This window comes from Sus scrofa, chromosome 15 (genome assembly GCF_000003025.6).
Source record: "Sus scrofa isolate TJ Tabasco breed Duroc chromosome 15, Sscrofa11.1, whole genome shotgun sequence".
In the NCBI taxonomy this organism is placed as follows: domain Eukaryota; kingdom Metazoa; phylum Chordata; class Mammalia; order Artiodactyla; family Suidae; genus Sus; species Sus scrofa.
This window is the reverse complement of record NC_010457.5, coordinates 44,797,910-44,817,916: the sequence shown is the minus strand read 5'-3', so window position 1 is coordinate 44,817,916 and position 20,007 is coordinate 44,797,910. Positions and strand designations below refer to the sequence as shown.

Genomic DNA, 20,007 nt, shown 5'->3' with positions numbered 1-20,007 from the left:
TTCCATCTTCTTTAGAAAAACCTTGGGTTTATGGAGGAATCTCTTTCTCTTGGAGGTGGGGGTGGGAGAGAGACCCAAGTAATAATTTTTTTTCTGAAATATTATTACACCATGTTTAGTGTGTTAAGAGACCATGTTTAGGAGTACTCAGTGGGGGTGGCTAAAGGCCCTTTACGTTGACTGGGTGAGATGTGTCCTCCTTGGGAACTGCCCCCAGCAGGGTCCAGGGGTTGCCACTCACCTCCTCCCTTGCAGCCAGGGAAGGGGGCTGCTGGGTGGTGCTCTCTGAGTAGAAACAGGTGTGTTAACAGATAGTAAAGAGTTTATGAAAGAGAGGCTGTGATGACAAAAAAAAAAAAAAAAAAAAAATCACCAGACACAAGGATTTCCTTTGCAAGGGGATTTAGAGAGAAATCTCTCTCAGCCCCTTAGCGCTGCTCTGGGGAAACCCTAATGGAAGACCTTGCTGAGAGAACAAAGATGCTTGTGTTGGGGAGCCGGGTACCTGGCAGCAGCGGGTGCGCTGTCAGGCAGAGGTCCAAGGTGCGCTGCTGGGACCCTCTCGCCTCCCTAGACAGGAGCCAAGTGCCACACCTGCCTGGCTCTGGGTTGGAATGACAGCTTCCAGCGTGGAGCTGGCTCAGAGGGCCCTGGGGCGCCAGGGGGTTGCTCAGATGGGTCATCTGGGCCATTCCTTTACTTAATTAATTAATTTATTTATTTTTGTCTTTTTAGGGCCATACCCATGGCATATGGAGTTTCCCAGGCTGGAAGTAGAATCAGAGCTGTAGCTGCTGACCTATACCACAGCCACAGTAGTGCGAGATCTGAGCTATGGCTGCTACCTATATCACAGCCCACTGTAAGGTGGGATCCTTAACCCCCTGAGCAAGGCCGGGGGATAGAACTGCATCCTCGTGGATATTAGTCGGGTTTGTTTCCACTGAGTCACAATGGGAAATCCTGGACCATATTTTTAAATTCCCTGGAAGCCTCAGGTGACTAGTGGGACCTCCGAAAGGACACACCCCAAAAGGGGTCGATTCTTCCCTCCCTCATCTTCTCCTCGGGTCTGTCCCATTTCAGTACACTTTACCGCCAGCCGCCCGGAGGCTCAAGCCACGACACGACTCCGAGTGCCACTGCTGACTCATGCCCCATGCTCCCAGTGTCACTGTCGATTCATGCCTCATCAGCATGTCCTGCCCACGCACCCACCAGAGGACGCACTTGAATTCCTCCATCTCCGCTGGTCCCCTCCCAGGCCAGCGCGTGTCCCCTCCACCCCATCAGTTTCTTCCCACCTCCAGCCTGAGCTTGGTCCCTGCCCGCAGCCCTGGTCCTGCCCGTCTGACTCCACCTAGTGCACAGGCCTCCTGCCCTCTGATTGGTTCCTCAGCCACGTCAAGGACGTTCCCTTTGGGCTTCAGGCTCACCTTCCCTAGGCCTCCGTGTGGTCCCCCCAGGTTTTCCTTTGGTTGACTTTCTCGTTGGTCAGTTCTTGGCTCACATGTTACTGTCTCAAGGAGACCCAGAATGCCCATCACGAATCTCATCAGCTTCTACCACCGTTTGGTTGTTTTTTCCTCTCACTGCGTGTGTCTGTCTCCCTACCAGTCACCCAGGGCTGCATTTTTCCTCATGGCCTGCCAAACCTCAGGGCCTAGTTAAGGGCCTCACACGTGGTAGTGGCTCAATAAATGTTTGTGGAACAGGCGAATGACTGTTCCTCCAACCTATTTGTCAATTGTAACCTCCTGTCACTCCTTCCCACCCACCCACCCCATGCTCTTTCCGGCCAGGATCCGGGAAGAAAGACGACAGAAGTCCCAGACTGGGCACTACCCCTGGCCATGCCTTTGCCCCTGTCGCCTGGGCCTGGAGTCATGCCTCCCTCCTGGCTTCTGCCCCTCCCCCAGCTCCTAGCACTTTCCCATGCATGACTGGTGCATGGTTACTGTTCGTATGGAATTTGGTTTCTCTCCCAATGAAACGACAAACACTCCAATGGCTGGGGCAGCAGCAAGGACTGTGGATTCCCGCCAGAGCCAGGCAGTGTGGAATTTCAGAAAGAGCTGGGGAATCTGAGTCTGGAGGCCAGGCTTGTATCTTGACCCTGGTTCTAAGCATCGTTTCTTCTGGCCTTGGGTCCCTATAAGATGAGGCCGCTGTGGCATCTGAAGTGTGGGCTGATCCCGGATCCAGGAGTTTCTTGACGTGCTCACCTCCTCAAGAGGAGGTGCCCAGCTTGTCACTGATTTATGGTGATTTTCCCATCTGCTAACTGGAAATTAACTCAGCCGTGAGGGTTGTGAGCCTAGATTAATATTTAGAAAGGATTTACAAAGAAAAGAAGCCAGTTAAACTTGAGATAGAGGGCTTTTCATTTCTATTTGCAAAGTGGGTGGGGATGGAGTTCCTGGCTAGGACAGTCCCCACATTTCTCCTAGCAAAGCCCCTTTGCTGTAACAGTTCCTAATTTTACAGCCATGAAGGCAGCACCGGCTTTTGTGGCTGCAGCCCCCCTGCTGGGGGATGCACTCAGCACCCGCCTCTGGTCCAAGGAGGAGACGCTGTGCTGAGTGAGTGCCCAGGGTGAGCAGGTGACACTTCTAGATAAAGAGGAGAGGCCTCTGTGACAACAGCCAAAGATCGCTTTTTACAGTATAAAATATTAAGACCTGGACTTTGGCGTTCCATTTGGGCTTAAGTTTTCCTCTGCGTACAGCAAGCTAGTTGGCTTATTTAAGCCTCAGATTCCTTATCTATTGAATGGAGGTAATAATAGTGCCTAATTACAGGGTTCTTGTGAGGATAAGTAAGATCACACAGATAAAGCCCTTCTCCTAATACCTAGCAAGCAGTAAGAGCTCAGTAAACACCGGCTATTAATATTATACTTTATTCTGTCCCTTGGTCCCATCAGTCACTGTATGACAAGATGGTCCCTTCACTTTCCAGTGTGATCTCACATTATTTTAAAAATATTAGTCCTTTTATATTCTTTTTTTCTTTCAAGCAAGGTCTGTGGTATGCAGAAAGTTCCTTGGCGAGGGATCAAACGCACACCACAGTAGTGACCCGAGCCACAGCAGTGACAACACCAGAGCCTTAACTGATAGGCCAGAGAACTCCTAAATATTAGCCGTTTTAAAGTTCAGCGTAAAATTTCAGCTGGGACCTCAGAAGACAGAAACATCAGGTAACTAGGCTTTCAGAAACATTCCACCCACACACACCCAGCAATAATAAAGGGCTTTCAGACCTGGTGCTGGAAATGCCCTTATATCTCCAATTTGGAGAGAGCAAGGTCATGTTGACCAGGGTTCCCTACTTCCTCTCTGAAATGTCATTGCCTGAGGCCACCTGCAGCCCCGAATACACCAGTGCCTACGTGTGGACGATGCATCCTGGTGTAGATATTTGAATCCCCTTTGCCTCTGCTCCGGGACTTGAAGGCCAGCCCCCGGGAAGAGTCCACATACCCTTCCCCATCTGTCCCCTAGATGCTCGGCAGGGCTGACCCCTCCTGCCAAAATGTGTCAGGCCAGTGGGATTAACTTTGGATGCTCACCCTACAATGACCTTCTGATGTAGGAAGCCACTGGCAAGTGTGAAGAACCAGGGGCGCACACGTTAAAGTTTGCAGAACAGTATTAGCTTACACTTGTTGATAGATGTTTCCTTACAGTCTGTGTTACCTCCTGATCTGGGTTTTGTTTTTGTTTTTATCTCCAATGAGCAAGGACAGGACCTTTTTCTTTTTCCTTCTCCCCAAACTCTTTGATGAAAGTTTCAGGGCATTCAACAGAAGGCCTGGCAGTTATAAATCAAACTAACCAATCCAAGTAATTGATAAGCGCTGTGAATTTTATTTTTATTTTTATTTTTATTTTTTGTCTTTTTGCTATTTCTGTGGGCCGCTCCCGCGGCATATGGAGGTTCCCAGGCTAGGGGTCAAATCGGAGCTGCAGCCACCGGCCTACGCCAGAGCCACAGCAACGCGGGATCCGAGCCGCGTCTGCAACCTACACCACAGCTCACGGCAACGTCGGATTGTTAACCCACTGAGCAAGGGCAGGGACCGAACCCTCATGGTTCCTAGTCGGATTCGTTAACCACTGCGCCACAACGGGAACTCCAGTGCTGTGAATTTTAAAACAATTTTTAAAATATCTTAACCACCCATGTCATAAAGGTCCAGAGGCCCGAGAGTCACAGAGCTGGCGGTGTTTGGGGGAACAGAAAGACAGAAGAGGCCGCATCCATATTTCAGAGAAGTCACCTTGAGCAAATCAGCAACAGTTGAGAGGTAGGTGGAGTAGGGAGGGCTGGCAGAACCCAGATCAGACCAGCTGCCCTTCTGCCTTCTCTGCAGCCCAGGCTGAGATTCAGTGGTGGGTGTGGGGTCAGCCCAGGATCCTGACAGGGTCTCAGCCCTAAGCTAGCAAAAAAGCCAAGGGCCCTGGCTCTCAAGTGGTGATCAACATGTTTTCGAATTCTTGCAGGAGCTTGTTAACCAGCAGAATCCTGCCCCCCAGCTTCCTTGAGAGACTCATTGTCTGGGCTGGTCCCAGGCATGAGCTGGAGCTGACTCTTGCTGACTCAAAAGAGCCGGGTGTTAATTTTTCAGGAACTTGGGGAGTTGGTTGTTAAACATCACTCTCACTAATGTTGAACGACATACACTTGAAAGTTATATGAAAAACAAAAGTATTTATTAACTCTCAAAACTTGTCACTTCCTGATTCTTTTATACCACTTAGTTGTTATCTATGCTCTTGAAGTTATTGACATAATGTATCTCTATGTAAAAATGCTCTACGGTGGTGGGCTGTGGCACGTCTCTTCCTGACCCCACATTCAATCACCCATATCAGTTGTCTGGACTGGTTACGGAGAGAGTATTTACACCAGGAAAATTGGCAAGAGCTATAATCCAGGGCTCTACGTAACCCCAGGGGTTGAATATTCATGAGCACACCACTGGGATGGAATCTACAAGTTATGTTGGAACAATCCCCTCCGGTTCTGATTTAGAGAGAAGCTCTTCTTGGCACACACTGCTAAGTGTAGACTCAGGAGACCCAGCCACCTACCTGTGTGCTCTCAGAAGAGAACTGAAGTGCCTGCCTCCAAAGCTCTAAAAATGACTTGGTGATCCTGGGCAGGCTGCTTGCCTGTCTGTGCTTTGGTGCTTTTGTCTATAAAATGGTGCTGCTCCCAGGGTACCCCCATTGGGTGACTTTGAGAATTATCTGAGATAATACATGTTAAAGTCCTCAGAATAGTGCTTGTGAGTTAGAAGACACTTGATCATTGCTACCTATTGATTCTGATCTGATGAAAGATAAAAAGATTCGTCCAGCAGGTTATCATTTTTTCTTCTTTTTTTTAAAATTTATTTATTTATTTTTCTGCTGTACAGCATGGGTGCCAAGATACATGTACATGTATACATTTTTTTCCACCCTTTGTTCTGTTACAATATAAGTATCTAGACATAGTTCTCATTTTTTCTCTTAGAACATTTTTTTTTTTTTCTTGCGAGAATCCTACATGGTTGGTAGAAAATTGAGAAAATATGCTGAAAATGAGGAAAAGAACAAGTAGCCATTTCTAGCATGCTGTGAACATTTTGGGCCAACTCCAGCCTTCCCATCTTCCCCCCAAACCTAGACCATGTCCTTCTTTCTTTTTCTTTTTTTTTTGCTTTTTAGTGGCATATGGAGGTTCCCAGGCTAGGGGTGGAATCGGGGCTGTAGCTGCCGCTGGCCTATGCCACAGCCACAGCAATGCCAGATCCGGGCTGCATCTGTGACCTATGCCACAGCTCACAGCAACAATGCCGGATTCTTAACCCACTGAGCAAGGCCAGTGGTCGAACTCTCGCCCTCATGGATGCTAGTCAGATTTGTTTCCGCTGAGCCACGACGGGAACGCCGTAGACCATGTCTGCCTTGACATCCTTCAGCAACAGGACAGTGTCATGGGCCAACTCAAGCATGATGTTTTGGCAGTGTTTCCTTATCCTGCTGAAGGTGGTTGACCGGGTTCGCGTCTTTGAGAGTCATTGGTCCTGCTCAGGCACCAGGATGGCCTGTGGTCCTGAGGACAGGTGACTGGCTGTGGGACCAGTGTCCAGTGCTGGCATTCTACACCAACATTCACTACCAGATGGAAGGCTCCAGCTCATCTGCTTTTTAGACCCATGTTTGTGGAGCACATGGTGGAGACAAGGTGCTGTGCTCTGGGGGCTATGAAGGCAACAGAGTGTTTTGTCCTGATAAGTGAGCTCCTGGTGTTAGGAGCTTTACTATTTAGAAGGACAAGGAGTTAATAAGAGAAACAAATAAATGATTGCTTTCTTTTTAGTCAAAAACCCTGTGTTTGGCCGGAGGCATCCCCTTGCCTGGGGTACTCTTTAGGAGAAAGGGCAATCCTCCCGCCCAGGATTAGAGGCCAGCGAGCTCCCCAGGGTGGGGCTGGGGGGACTTTTACTGTCCCTTCAGTGTCCCCAAGGCCCTCTTATCTCACAGCAGTGCTGATTCTAGTGTTTTAAGATTCGGTGGGTGCTTTTCCTACAAGATCTCAAACCAAGCCAACTACTTCATCTTGTGCTCCACTCAACCTGGAGCTCAGTAAGCTGGATGCTGGGAGGTGTGCCCGGATCTGCAGAGCCTCAGAGACTTTTTTTTTTCTTTCTTTTTTTTTTTTTTTAGGGCCACACCTGTGGCATCTAGAAGTTCCCAGGCTGCTGAGCCACAATGGGAATTCCCAGAGCCTCAGGGATTTTTTTTTAAGGGCAATTTTGACGATGTGAGATTCGTGTTTCTCTGCTGACTTTAGGCTAACGCTCCCAGAGGACATCAGTGGTCCGCTCCATCTCCTTCAACCCCTGTCCTGTGCCTCTCCCCCTGCCACTGTCCTGTGCCTCTCCCCCTGCCACTTCAGCCACAGTGTCAGCTGAAGACATGGGACCACAGCAGGCCCTCCCCAGGGGCCATCTCTTGCAGCAGCCACCAGGCCACAGTTGGGCTTCAGGCGGTTCTGTCCGTGTGTCTTAGATGATACCTAGGTGCTCATCACTGGACTTACCAGTTAGCTTTCTGAGATGCAAAAACAATCATGTCACATCCTTGCTTATGTTTTTTCAAAGGTTCTTAATTATCTGTATCCTAAAATCCAAGTGATTTAGTGGTACTTAACTGTATTCCACAACCCAGCCTTGTTTCCTAGGGGCTCTCCTGCTTCCTGCTGCCGCAGCTGCTCAGCATCCCCCACCCTACCAGCCTCTGGGAGCGACCCTTCCTTTCAAGACACTTTTGCCTGCTTCCCTCCCCCTAAAGAGCCACCCTCCCTTAGTGAAAATATTCTTTTTGGGGGGGTCTTGCTCGAGGACAGATCTTTGCACCCCTGGCTTTCATGTGGTCACTGACACAGACATGCCAAGCTGAATCAGTGAGCCAGCCTAGGGCCTCCTTCTGTCAGCCCTGGACCAGCAGGAAGGGCAGGACGATGGGAAGGGGGAGCTGGCACAGACCGGCAGAGGCAGGAGTTTGTGCAAAACATGTCAAGGTCTTGGAGTTCCCGTTGTGGCGCAGTGGAAATGAATCTGACTAGGAACAATGAGGTTGCAGGTTCAATCCCTGGCCTCACTCAGTGGGTTAAGGATCCGACGTTGCCATGAGCTGTGGTGTAGGTCGCAGACGTGGCTTGGATCAGGCGTTGCTGTGGCTGTGGCGTAGGCAGGGCAGCAACAGCTCTGATTAGACCCCTAGCCTGGGAACCTCTGTATGCTGCGGGTGTGGCCCTCAAAAAAAAAGACAAAAGACAAAAAAACAAACCAACCAAAAATAACGTGTCAAGGTCTTTGCAGCCTAGGCAGTTTGGTTAGGACCACAAACTTAATCTTGAGCACAAAAGCCTAAACCTGAGGAAAGAAAGAAAGGCCAGCTTTTCTATGCAGGGCTTGCCATGCACCCCCTACAATCCAGATTTGATCAGTGACTCCATTATCAGGCCCTCCTGATTTACTTTCTTTCTTTCTTTTTTTTTTTTTTTTTTTTTTTTTTGTCTTTTTAGAACAGCTCCTGAGGCATATGGAGGGGTTGAATCGGAGCTGCAGCTGCCAGCTTACACCACAGCCACAGCAACGCCAGATTCAAGCTGCATCCTTGACCTATGCTGCAGTTCATGACAATCCCAGCTCCTTAACCCACTGCATGAGGCCAGGGATCAAACCCACATCCTTGTGGATACTAGTTGGGTTCTTAACCTGATGAGCCACAACAGGAACTCCAGCCTTCTCATTTTCTAATGATCATATGCATGAATTTACTTTTTTTTTTTCTTTTTAGGGCCGCACCTGAGGCTTATGGAGATTCCCAGGTTTACGCCACAGCCGTATCAGATCCGAGCCTCGTCTGCAACCTACGCCACAGCTCATGACAACAATGCCAGGTCCTTAACCCACTGAGCACTAAGCAAGGCCAGGGATCGAACCTGCTACCCCATGGTTCCCAGTCGGATTCGTTAGCCACTGAGCCACAGCGGGAATTCCAAAAAAAATTTTTTTTAACATGTTGAGAGAATAAATGAATTGGAAGTTATTTGGGTCCAACCCCCACCAGAGAAATGACCTCCCTAATAGTCTTGACAGGTGGGAATCACCTTTTAAAAACATCTTCGGGGAGTTCTCATTGTGGTTTAACAGGTTAAGAGCCTGACATAGTGTCTGTGAGGATGTGGGTTCTATTCCTGGTCTTGCTTAGGGGGTTAACATCCCAAGTTGCTGTGGCTGTGGGTAGGCTGGCAGCTGCAGCTCTGATTCAGCCCCTAACCTGAGAACTCCCATATGCCCAGGTGCAGCCCTAAAAAGAAAAAAGAAAAAAATGAAAAGAAAAAAACCCCACCACCTTTGGGACAGAGAGCTCCCTATCTTTCAGAGCAGCTTATTCCATTCTATTTTTTGTTAAGTTTCAATGCTATGTTTGGAACCATGTCTCCATAATTGTTTGGTTTTTTTTCCCTCCATAATTGCTAATGATGCCTCTTGAGAGCTGTCATCAACCTGACTGCCCCCTGGACAGAAAGTTCTAGGTCACCGCCATCCCACTTCCTGGGATGAGGCCTGGGGCAAGTCTCTAGCCCTTTCTGGACTCTCATGTCTTTTCTCTCTCTCTTTCTTTCTTTTTTTTTTGGCTTTTTAGGGCTGCATCCATGGCATATGGAGGTTCCCAGGCTAGGGATCCAATCAGAGCTGCAGCTGCCGACCTACGCCACAGTCATAGCATCTCGGGCAGGATCCAGGCTGTGTTTCTCACAGCAACACAGGATTCTTAACCCACCGAGCGAGGCCAGGGATCAAACCTGAGTACTCATGGATACTAGTCAGGTTCATTAACGCTGAGCCTCGACAGGAACTCCAGGACCCTTATGTCTTTGTGCAAACAGGAACAACTTATTTCAGTACACTGAGGACAGCAATAAACTCTGATTCTGAAAATCTGAAAAAATTAAGGAAGAATTCATCTCATTTAATGTTCGATGCTGAACAGATGGTGCTGAAGAGGGTGTGTCTTCTAACCCGACTCTCGGGCTTCCTTTGGTGTGTCAGGACCTCCATTGAGTGACATTGTAAAGGACCTTTTCCCATCCTGGACCAGAAATGTGATAGGCAGTGGGTTCTGGTTCACAGGTTAGAAATTTCCAGGGCAGTGGCTCCACTTTAGGGGCCTGCATGTCCTGCCTGTTCCAGGCAGCCCATCAGGACCAGCCTCTAGCTGTGGGTGCAGGAGCCAGGGACCTGCGGGGAGGAACAGCCCTGGGAATGCGGGGCACTTGGCCACTAGTCCTGCCCGGGAAGCCCCTCATCCTGAGGGGTCGTGCTCTGCATAAGTAAGCCCTCTTCAGTCCAAAACGCCAAGGTGATCGCCTCGAAGTTCAGCCCACGGTGGCTCTTTTGTCTTGGAATCATCAGCAGCCATCCTGCTACGTGCTGCTTTGTCTGTGTGGCTTAAATGACAGTGAAGACAGCTTGGCTCTGGACAAAAACCCCCTCTCAGATATGAAGAAATTATGTCCCTAATGAGGATGGAGAAAATCCCCGCATGAGAGCCAGACCTTCCTCAGATGCCTCCTTCCTCACTTCAGGACCTCTGGGCACAGCCTCGGTCTTTTTTGTTTTAATGAACCCAGTGAACCAGCCTCTACCTTTCAAAGGAATCCGAGGGAGTCTTTCCTGCCAAGTCTCCACCGAGTCTCTGTGACACTCGAGAACGTGGGCCAGGCTCCTGTGTAGGTTAAGGAAGTCCGAGAAGAATAAAGATTATAGGCAAACAGTCTACCTTTCTTTACAAGGTCTTGTTTTGCATCCCTGAAATCTCAGATTCAGCTATTACAATGAGGTCCTGTTGTAGAAAGAGCTGGCCTTTTATCACCACTTAAAATCTAATTAATCCATATTGAAGCACAAAGATTTCTGTTGTATTTTAGGGTGAGGGGTCATAGAGCCCTCTTTGTTCATCCTTTGACTTATACTCATCAGGCATTGGGGATATAATTTTACCAAGCAAATTGGAAGGTAACAGATCAAATCCTTATCAGAAAGCCTAACTCATAGTTTTAACAGAGTCCTTCGTCCTTTACATGAAACATTATATTCAAGAAGAACAAAAACGCATTTCAGGGTGCCCAAAGAGTTAACAGCCCACGCTTATATTCCCAGGCAGCATAGAACCAAGATCGTCACAGTCCTGGCCACTACGAGAGAGCAGCTCCTATAGGGGTGGCAGGAACCCTAAGAGGTTTTGCAATGGCTTTAGTCTTTAGAGTAGTGATGCAATTCGTTGGAATTTCCCTATCTTTGCTGGGATGGGTTTTGTCTATTATTACAACTTACTTGCCACAATGGAAGAACCTCAACCTGGACTTAAATGAGATGGAAAACTGGACCATGGGACTCTGGCAAACCTGCGTCATCCAAGAGGAAGTGGGCTGGCAATGTAAGGACTTTGATTCTTTTCTGGCTTTGCCGGCCGAGCTCAGGATCTCCAGGGTTTTAATGTTCCTGTCAAATGGGCTGGGATTCCTGGGCCTGCTGGTCTCGGGGCTCGGCCTGGACTGCTTGAGAATTGGAGAGACACAGCAGGACGTCAAGAAGCGGCTGCTGATCCTGGGAGGAGTTCTGTCCTGGACAGCAGGCATCGCAGCCCTGGTTCCTGTCTCTTGGGTTGCCCACGTGACAGTCCAGGAGTTCTGGGATGAGACCCTCCCAGAGGTTGTGCCCAGGTGGGAGTTTGGGGACGCCCTCTTTATCGGCTGGTTTGCTGGCTTTTTTCTCCTGCTAGGAGGGTGTCTGCTGAGCTGGGCAGCCTGCGGGACCCGGGCTCCCCTCGCTTCTGGCCACTATGCAGTGGCAGAAATGCAAACTCAGTGTTCATGCCTGGAAAATGGAACTGCCAATCCTCAAGTGGAAGACTTCGACAGGACCAGAGAGCAGTATCTTCCTACAACCGTGCTGGAGGGATCTACATGATCAAGGGGCCTTAGTTATATCAACAAATATGTGCTGCTCCCATTTTCTCATTCAGTAACTACTTTTCTGTCCTAGATAACCCGGCCCTGCAAAATCTGGAGGAGAAAGAGGCAAATCTATGTAAAAGAAAATTATAGTGGTGAACAGATTACATAGGTAGGAACCAAAAATATTTCACTCATCTGGTTATTCAAATCCAGATGTGGTGGCGGTTGTCCAAGGTAGTCAGTGTTAAGCTTTAATGTGTTCATTGGATACTAGAAACATTCTTTTGCATTGGTGGTAGCTGAAATTGATAATAATTAATTCCTGTTTCCTACAGGAAAAAATCCTAACAATCTGAGCTCCTTTAAGCATTCTACATCAGCAATACCACAGACTAAGTGTATTTCCACAATGATTTGGTCTTTTTTTGAACAGAAGTGGTTGCATGTTTAGGAAATTACAAGAACACTGTGTGGCAGGGCTTGATGAGGCTGGCAGTTTTCAGTACATCACGATACTCCCAGATGTAAAACACTGGCCAATCTTTTCTCTCGTCTCTTCGCTCAAAGCTTTATATTTTAAAAACACAAACAACTGTAAAAATATTTTGCTTGATATCCAGCTCATCTGCTTTAATAAAAATTTTCTTTTGTTCAATTAAAAATTATAAGCATGGGGGCGCGCCAACAGATGTTGATGCTAATCTACCAAGTCCTCCTGCTTAACTTTTCTGAGGTATAGAAAGCGCGCATTTGAGCAAAGAAATGAAAATCCCAAGTGTTTATGCTCATGTGCGTGAAGCTGACAGCAAGGCACAGAGGAAAAGAGACTTGGTATTTAGTTCAGAATTGTTTCACGTGTTCTGGGGTATATGTAGCCTAAGGGATTAAAAAATAAACCGGATTGAAAGTCTACAGAAGAGATTTCTGAGATAGATTTATTGGGTTAAGAAATGCTTTCCTTGAAGCTATTTTTTAAAAATGATAACACCCAGTATAAGCACCACATGAGTACTGAAATAGGAGACCTCGTAACAGATGGAAATCTGACAGGTGCAATTAATAAGCTATGAAGCAGCAGGAGTTTGCAACAAAACTGTCGATTAAACATTTCGCATAGAGACTTCTTAATTCTTTGACTCGCTGGAAAAGGTTGGGAACAACATGAAAGCCATTTATACGTTAACAATGGGAGGAGGATTACAACTGTTTAATGTTATTTCGGGGACAAACTGCTTACCATAAAATGCAGCCCATAGGACATGAACATGATCTCAGCCACACCTTGGCACTACTGGTTTGCAGAATTATTTCCCTATCCTTTTCTGAAACCTATTCAACGTAGAATTGAACAATAGCAACTCTGGCAAGAATCCTCCTATATACACAATGACAAAATAGTTCTGGGCTTGGAAGTGATTAACGCAAGTGTGACACTCCTTTTCACAGCCACTGAAAGGCAGGAGTTAGTCCGGCTAAGGTCGCAGGACCTTCTAATGGCTTTGGTATTTCGAGCTGTGGCACAATTAGCAGGAATTTTGTTATCTTTGCTGGGATGGGTTTTATCTTGTCTTACAAACTACCTGCCGCAATGGAAGAACCTCAACCTGGACTTAAATGAGATGGAAAACTGGACCATGGGACTCTGGCAAACCTGCGTCATCCAAGAGGAAGTGGGCTGGCAATGTAAGGACTTTGATTCTTTTCTGGCTTTGCCGGCCGAGCTCAGGATCTCCAGGGTTTTAATGTTCCTGTCAAATGGGCTGGGATTCCTGGGCCTGCTGGTCTCGGGGCTCGGCCTGGACTGCTTGAGAATTGGAGAGACACAGCAGGACGTCAAGAAGCGGCTGCTGATCCTGGGAGGAGTTCTGTCCTGGACAGCAGGCATCGCAGCCCTGGTTCCTGTCTCTTGGGTTGCCCACGTGACAGTCCAGGAGTTCTGGGATGAGACCCTCTCAGAGGTTGTGCCCAGGTGGGAGTTTGGGGACGCCCTCTTTATCGGCTGGTTTGCTGGCTTTTTTCTCCTGCTAGGAGGGTGTCTGCTGAGCTGGGCAGCCTGCGGGACCCGGGCTCCCCTAGCTTCTGGCCACTACGCAGTGGTGGAAACTGGGCATCACCGTGTACACCCGGAGATGAAAACCACTCACCTGTAACTCTAAGCCAGAAGGGATCAGTGGTGTCTACTCCCCAGATGATTTGGTAGGATTTCCTGTTACTCAGTCACCCATTCACTCTGCTTTTGATTTTCTAAAATGCATTTCCCCCTGTCGCTTCTGCAGCTATCATTTCTAAGGTGGTAAACCACTTTTACCTTCTACTCTGAGACCAAAAAAAAATCAAGACTTGATAGTAATCATCCTCATTACTGGGGACGAGTTTTCTCAATTATAAAATTATGATTGCACAGAACAGGCAAATAAAACATTGTATTAGTACTTTCATATTCTCGAAGGTGTTACTCATAGATCATTTGGCACCTGGAAATGTTATTGCTGATCATTCACTTCTCTTAAGTGTTTAAGATTACCTATTACACTGGAACTAAATTCTGGCTGCTTAGTTAAAAGGTATGACATCTGATTATACTAGAGAAATGGCTGGCCCTCTGGAAGCTTGAGAGGGGTATTGGGGACACATGATCTCCTTTTTATTTTTACTTTTGTCTTTTTTGGGGGGTCTTTTTAGGGTCGAACCCGTGGCATATGTAGCTTCCCAGGCTAGGGGTTGAATTGGAGCTGTAGCAGCTGGCCTATGCCAGAGCCACAGCAACGCTGTGGCCATGTCTGTGACCTACACCAGAGCTCATGGAAACGCTGGATCCTTAACCCACTGAGCAAGGCCAGGGATTGAACCCACATCCTCCTAGATGCCAGTCGTGTTCACTAACCGCTGAGCCACCATGGGAACGCTACATGATCTTTTTCATTGGAGACCTCAGTGCCTCTATGGAGAATTTCCCAAAGTCAGCCAGGGTTCATTTAGGCTTTTTTTGTTTAAATTATGTCAGAAGCAGAGGAGGGCAGTCTTGTGTTTTGAAAATTCATGTAAAATCTCCCACACACGTGCTCTTGCTTCTGTGTCTTATGCTCTGTGATACATGGCACAGCCACAAGGGGGCACCTCGGATCAGGATGGGTGTGTGGGGGTGTTGTAGAGCCTTTTTTCTTTTAAACGGGCAATACACGTGGTTTAATCCAGAACTACCCACAACAAGCTGCTGGCTTGCTGGATTTTTTTTTTTTTTTTTTTGGTCTTTTTAGGGCGGCACCCGTGGCATATGGAAGGTCCCAGGCTAGGGGTCAAATTGGAGCTGTAGCTGCCAGCCTACACCACAGCCACAGCAATACCAGATCCAGCCTCATCTGTGACCTACACCACAGCTCACAGCAAGGCCAGATCCTTAACCATCGATCGAGACCAGGGACTGAACCCAGGTCCTCATGGATACTAGTTGGGTTCATTACTGCTGAACCATGATGGGACTTCCTTGAGGGATTCTTCATGAAAGATTTTATCCTTGTTTGGAACATGGTTCAAGTAAACTTTTGTGCTTGTGCCAAGCAGGGAAATTAACTGAACAATAAATGACACTGAAATAAAGTATTAGGTAATACGTATCTTTGTTTAAAAAAAAAAAAAGCGCTGAATTTTTCTCCACTCACAAACACATGAAAAGTGCAGAAACCAGAGTTAATCTGTGATGTATTTGCATACTTTTACAAACAAGACAAATTAAAACAGAAACATATTCAGAATTTAACCTGATTAAATATTTAGTTCAGTCCTGAGCTTTTGATATTTAATACAATATAGATAAGGTAATACCAAAAAAGGTTTTAAATTTATTTGATTTGCATGCTACAGAGATTCAGCTAAACTTTGTTCATTTGGCTAGCAATATTCTTTTTGTACCTGTAACACTTAGATTCTGATATACAAAATCGTAATAACATACTGGTAATTCAAACTTGAGAACTAAATATTACATTCTTTTACCCTGTGAAGAATAAATTCTACCTTTAAAAAATAGTATTTATAATATTAAAATTCATGTTGTCCATATGGTTTTGTGATCAAGTTATTAAAATGTTTTGTCGCTGTGAATCATTTGGGTTAGTACAAATATGACAGGATTGTTAAGAGCTGCCTATAAATACATAACACTATTGCTGATTTTTTTAAGTGTGAAAAAGGATTATATTAAAATAAGTTCGTCTTTCATGTTAGAAATGAGCAAATGTTGTAAAATAAAACCCAAAGCATCTTGGTCACAACAGTTAACTACCAGCCTGAGACAGATTTTGTTCTTTTATGCTTGTCTGAAACTCTTTGTATTACAAAAAGTTAACAGCTAATCTGATGGAATTTATAAAGCTGTAAATATTCCAATATAGCCTCTTCTATGGCAGACATTTAAGATGGTCAGAACCGAACTATATATTAAACAGAACATAAATAAGACCGTAAATAAATAAATGAAGAAAATAAAATCGTACGGTACAACCACACATAATCCTATAAACATTTTCATGGTCAAACTAAGAAGCTGAAAACAGCTGACCTTCATTGAACTCTACATTAAATAAACTTCTGTTTTTCACATTTGACCTCGACAAGGATGAATGGGGCTCTTCTAGTTCTCCTTGGTCATCTAATGGGAGAACTGGGCAGCCTGGAAGGACTGTGCTCGGTCAGTTCACGAGGCTGGTTTTTGTTCCAAGTAGTGTCACGTCCAGTTATCGCTTCAGAGATAGTTGTATCTAAAATGGTGGGACACTTAGGAAAAAGTCGGTCAAGTTCTAGGCTCAGAAATTGCTTAATTTGAATTTTGATTCTGAGAAGATGAACGTTCCAAAATATGTGTAATGACTTTCAAGAAAATGAAAGCCCTTACCAGTGAGGATTCTAGCTTAGGAACAGAACATGTGTTTCTTTCTTTTTTAAGGGGACCATTCCTATGTGATGATTTTTTTGCATCTCAGAAAAAAAAAAACTATTGATTTCACTTGCTAGATAAAATGGCTCACCCAAAACTGTCTCTTCCAGTATTCCCGACTGAGAAATAAGTACGACCTAATTTGCAGAAAACTATTTACTTTAAAAGCCTTTTATGCTGGCAGAGCGACACAGGGGATTTAATTCTTTTAAGAAGTGCCCGGGCGGGGGAAGCGAAACTTCTCCACTGGAGGACACTTCAGCCAGTTTCTCTCTTGTTCATTTAGAATATATTTATTTATTTTTTTAATAAATGACTCAGCTTTTACTTCAAATGAACCATCTCCCCAAGTGCTCTCTTTGCCTCCCAACTCCTCACCACAAACGGTAGCTGGGATTTCCTAAACATGAGAGCAGCAAAGTAATCTCTAGTAAATGTTAGCAATCTGCTTACTAAAGTGATTTTTAAAAAAATTTTTGGCAACCTTGATTCAATCCAGATACCCGATGTTCCTGGTTTCACCTAGCGAGTGCTGACGTGCTGCCTTCCACACTTACCAGCACTGCCTGTCCTCCCAACTTGGGGCCACCATCTCCTTCAATGGAGAACCAACCTCACACTAGGATGAAACACTACTGGTCCAGGGCCAAAACTCACATCTCAACGCTCTCGCAAGTTCAGGCTGAGTGAGAAGCACAGCTGCTCACCGATGTGGGATCTTAGTGTACTGGGGGCGAACTGGCTTTCTCCTTTCATCTCTCTACACTAAAGTCCTAAGTCATGGGATCTTGAGCGTGGCCAGGAGTATGGCTCCTTTGCATTCTTGTGTTCTTGCACTCAGCATTTTGTTTTTGTTTTCTTTAGACACATAGAAAAGGACAAAAAGGAAGTTGTTTTAAGGAAACAAGCTGTTCCAACAGAGGTGACGGAAATGAATGCAGCGCCTGTTTCAGGTGGACCTGGGCCTCTGCACTGAAGCTTGCACTCAGGTTTAAAGTCACGCTGGACAAGCTGCCCTCCAGTACGAAGTACCCGGCGCCGCTGCCATCTTCACAGTCGCTCATGGAAAAGCAAAGGAAGAGCGAAAACCACCTTCTGCTAAACCGAGTTATTTCTCAACAGTCATTTCAATAGGATACATCTCTGGATACTGCTTCTATTCCATTTTTACAAAATAAAGCCCACTGGCAATACACATATACTGTACACTTGTGTACCACATTATCCCATTTTGGTTATCTGATTTTTTTTTCTTTTTTTAAACATATAAGAATTATATTCAAGGTACTTTACAAATTAACATGTTGAAAATCTGATGTGAAATAAAAGCTCTTTAAGAGTTGATAGATATATTACAAAAAAAAAAAAAAAAAAACCCAAAACCCCAAACAAGACAAATGTTCAGTCTTTTGCCCTCGCTAAGAAATGAAGTGGTAAAGAAAGGACGTCGTCGGTGCTGTAATCACACGTCATCAGCCGGCAGGGACGGGATGCTTATCTTCGCTCTGGTGAAGTAGGCGATCTTTTCCCTGGAGTCGGGGTGAGAAACATGCCAGCTTCAAAAGGATGTTGGAAATACTGTGCCCATTAAAAACAGTCCCAAGAATGCCAGCATGGTCTCTACAAGCCTGGATGGGAGGTCTTTTCCTTAGCCAGAGCATTGTTTAAATCAAGACTTTACAGGGAGTTCCCCATGGCTCAGCGGGTTACGAACCTGACTAGTATCCATGAGGACATGGGTTTGATCCCTGACCCAGCTCAGTGGGTTAAGGACCTGGAGTTGCCATGAGCTGTGATGTAGGTTGCAGATATGGCTCGGATCCCGCATTGTTGTGGCTGTGGGGTAGGCCGGTGGCTGCAACTCCTACTTGACCCTTCGCCTGGGAACCTCCATGTGCTGCGGGTGTGGCCCTAAAAAGCAACCAAAAAAAAAAAAAAAAAAAAAGATTTTATGGAAGGACATAAACAGAACAGCTGCTCTGCCCAACTGAGAACTACCCGTGGACCGAGGCAGCAAGAACCATCCCAGGATCTCCAAGGTCAGACAGTTTTTAAACCATCGGGGGTCAGTCTACCTTTGAGAGCTTCTAGACCAGCTGGAGAAGATCCCAGAGGCCAGAATTCTCACAGCAAACTACGTGATCCTGGGAAAATTCTGAAAAGTCAACACCACACTAAAGTAAGGGCACCTTGGTGAGCGCTACCAGGACTTGGACAAAGGGAGAAGGGGCCTGACTGTCGTGGAGGCAGGTCAAGTAGAAACAACCTGAATGGGAGAAGCCGAGAAGCGAGGGGGCTGAGGGGGTCTCAGAGGTTAGGAGAGTGTTGAAAAAAATACAAGATTTTAGGGCCATAGAGCCTCCAAAGGCAGGAGCAACATGCCCATCCTCTACCAAGTCTACATTTGAACAGAATTCCCTCAAGATGAAGGCCGAGGGTGTCACAGATGCGGGGCACACTGGGCGCTGTGGAGAAGAAGAGAACACTGCCCTTCTTTGAGAAACAAACAGTTGGATGGTGGATGAAGATGTGAGAACTGAGGTGGAAAAGCTCTAAGGAAAGGGGACAGAAGAGGAGGGTGACAACCCTGGGAAACTGGAAGGGGAGTGATTTTTTGTGGTGGAGCATCCCTTCCATCTGTTCGGTTCCATAAGAGAGAAAATTAAGACTTGAAAGAGGAAATGAGAGTGGTCACCATGTCACTGAAGGCAGAACTCAAAACTGGGGTCTCTGCCTCAACACTGCCTGCAAACGAATTTCTTTGGCTTACATGGTGTTTTTCATTAAATACCCAAAATAGCTGTCAATGACTGCATCTGAGCTATCTCACATAAAATTCCCGGCTTCTAAGTTGCCTTGACAAATCAGGAGACCAGGGAGCACTGGGCTTTGACTCCAGGTGAGACGGCAACTCAGGCAGAGGGCACCACAGGCCCCACCACTCCCTACTCTCCCTCTGCCCAGGCAGTGGCAGGGACTGGCCCCACGTGCTTCCAGCGTGGCCACCTCATCCCAGTCCATCTTCTTCATTTTCCTCACCTGCCTGATGATATAAATGGTTTTATATGCCAAGGCACTTGGGGAGCGTTTATAAATCTTTTTTTTTTCTTTTTTTTTTTTTTTTGGCCAGCACCGAGTCCTAACCACTTGACCACCAGGGAACTCTCCTGTAAATCTTTATTCCAGGTTTTAGCAATGGCTGGTGTTGGATGACTTTCCCCTTGGACAATGTTTCTTACTCTCAAAATGACCACAGCACCAAAGCATGAAAAGATTCCTTTAACCACACTGCAGTTCTCACCACCCCAGGGGCAGCTTTTCTGAAAGTTACAAGAGCGATTCTGGAGCAGAGCAGAGGCAGGAAAGACTTGACTCTATTAAAAGCCATCACAGGAAACGAAGTGAACTCATGATGCCTGTGCCTCCTGTCCCTTCCTCCGACCCACTCAGGACAACACCACTTCCCTCCCACTTGGTCCTCTGGCACCAAGTCCCATCCCTTCCCAGGGGTCCCTCTGCATGCACGGCCCACCCACCCCTCATGTCAC

At 46.5% G+C, this 20,007-nt stretch overlaps 3 protein-coding genes across 3 annotated transcripts in view; 2 read left to right on the top strand and 1 right to left on the bottom strand.

The window, feature by feature from the left end:
• On the top strand, positions 9,388–12,050 carry LOC100621121 (putative claudin-24). The gene has a single exon (XM_013984017.2). It carries the CDS (start codon positions 10,817–10,819, stop codon positions 11,537–11,539), a length of 723 nt encoding a protein of 240 aa, XP_013839471.1. The 5' UTR covers positions 9,388–10,816; the 3' UTR covers positions 11,540–12,050.
• Positions 13,009–13,689, top strand: CLDN22 (claudin 22). The gene has a single exon (NM_001160085.1). The coding sequence runs from the start codon at positions 13,020–13,022 to the stop codon at positions 13,674–13,676; it is 657 nt and encodes a 218-aa protein (NP_001153557.1). The 5' UTR covers positions 13,009–13,019; the 3' UTR covers positions 13,677–13,689.
• Positions 15,200–20,007, bottom strand: part of WWC2 (WW and C2 domain containing 2) — a 186,987-nt gene continuing 182,179 nt past the window's right edge. Inside the window, 1 exon segment of the mRNA XM_003359464.5 lies at positions 15,200–17,988. Coding sequence (XP_003359512.3) covers positions 17,922–17,988 — 67 coding nt within the window. The 3' untranslated portion in view covers positions 15,200–17,921.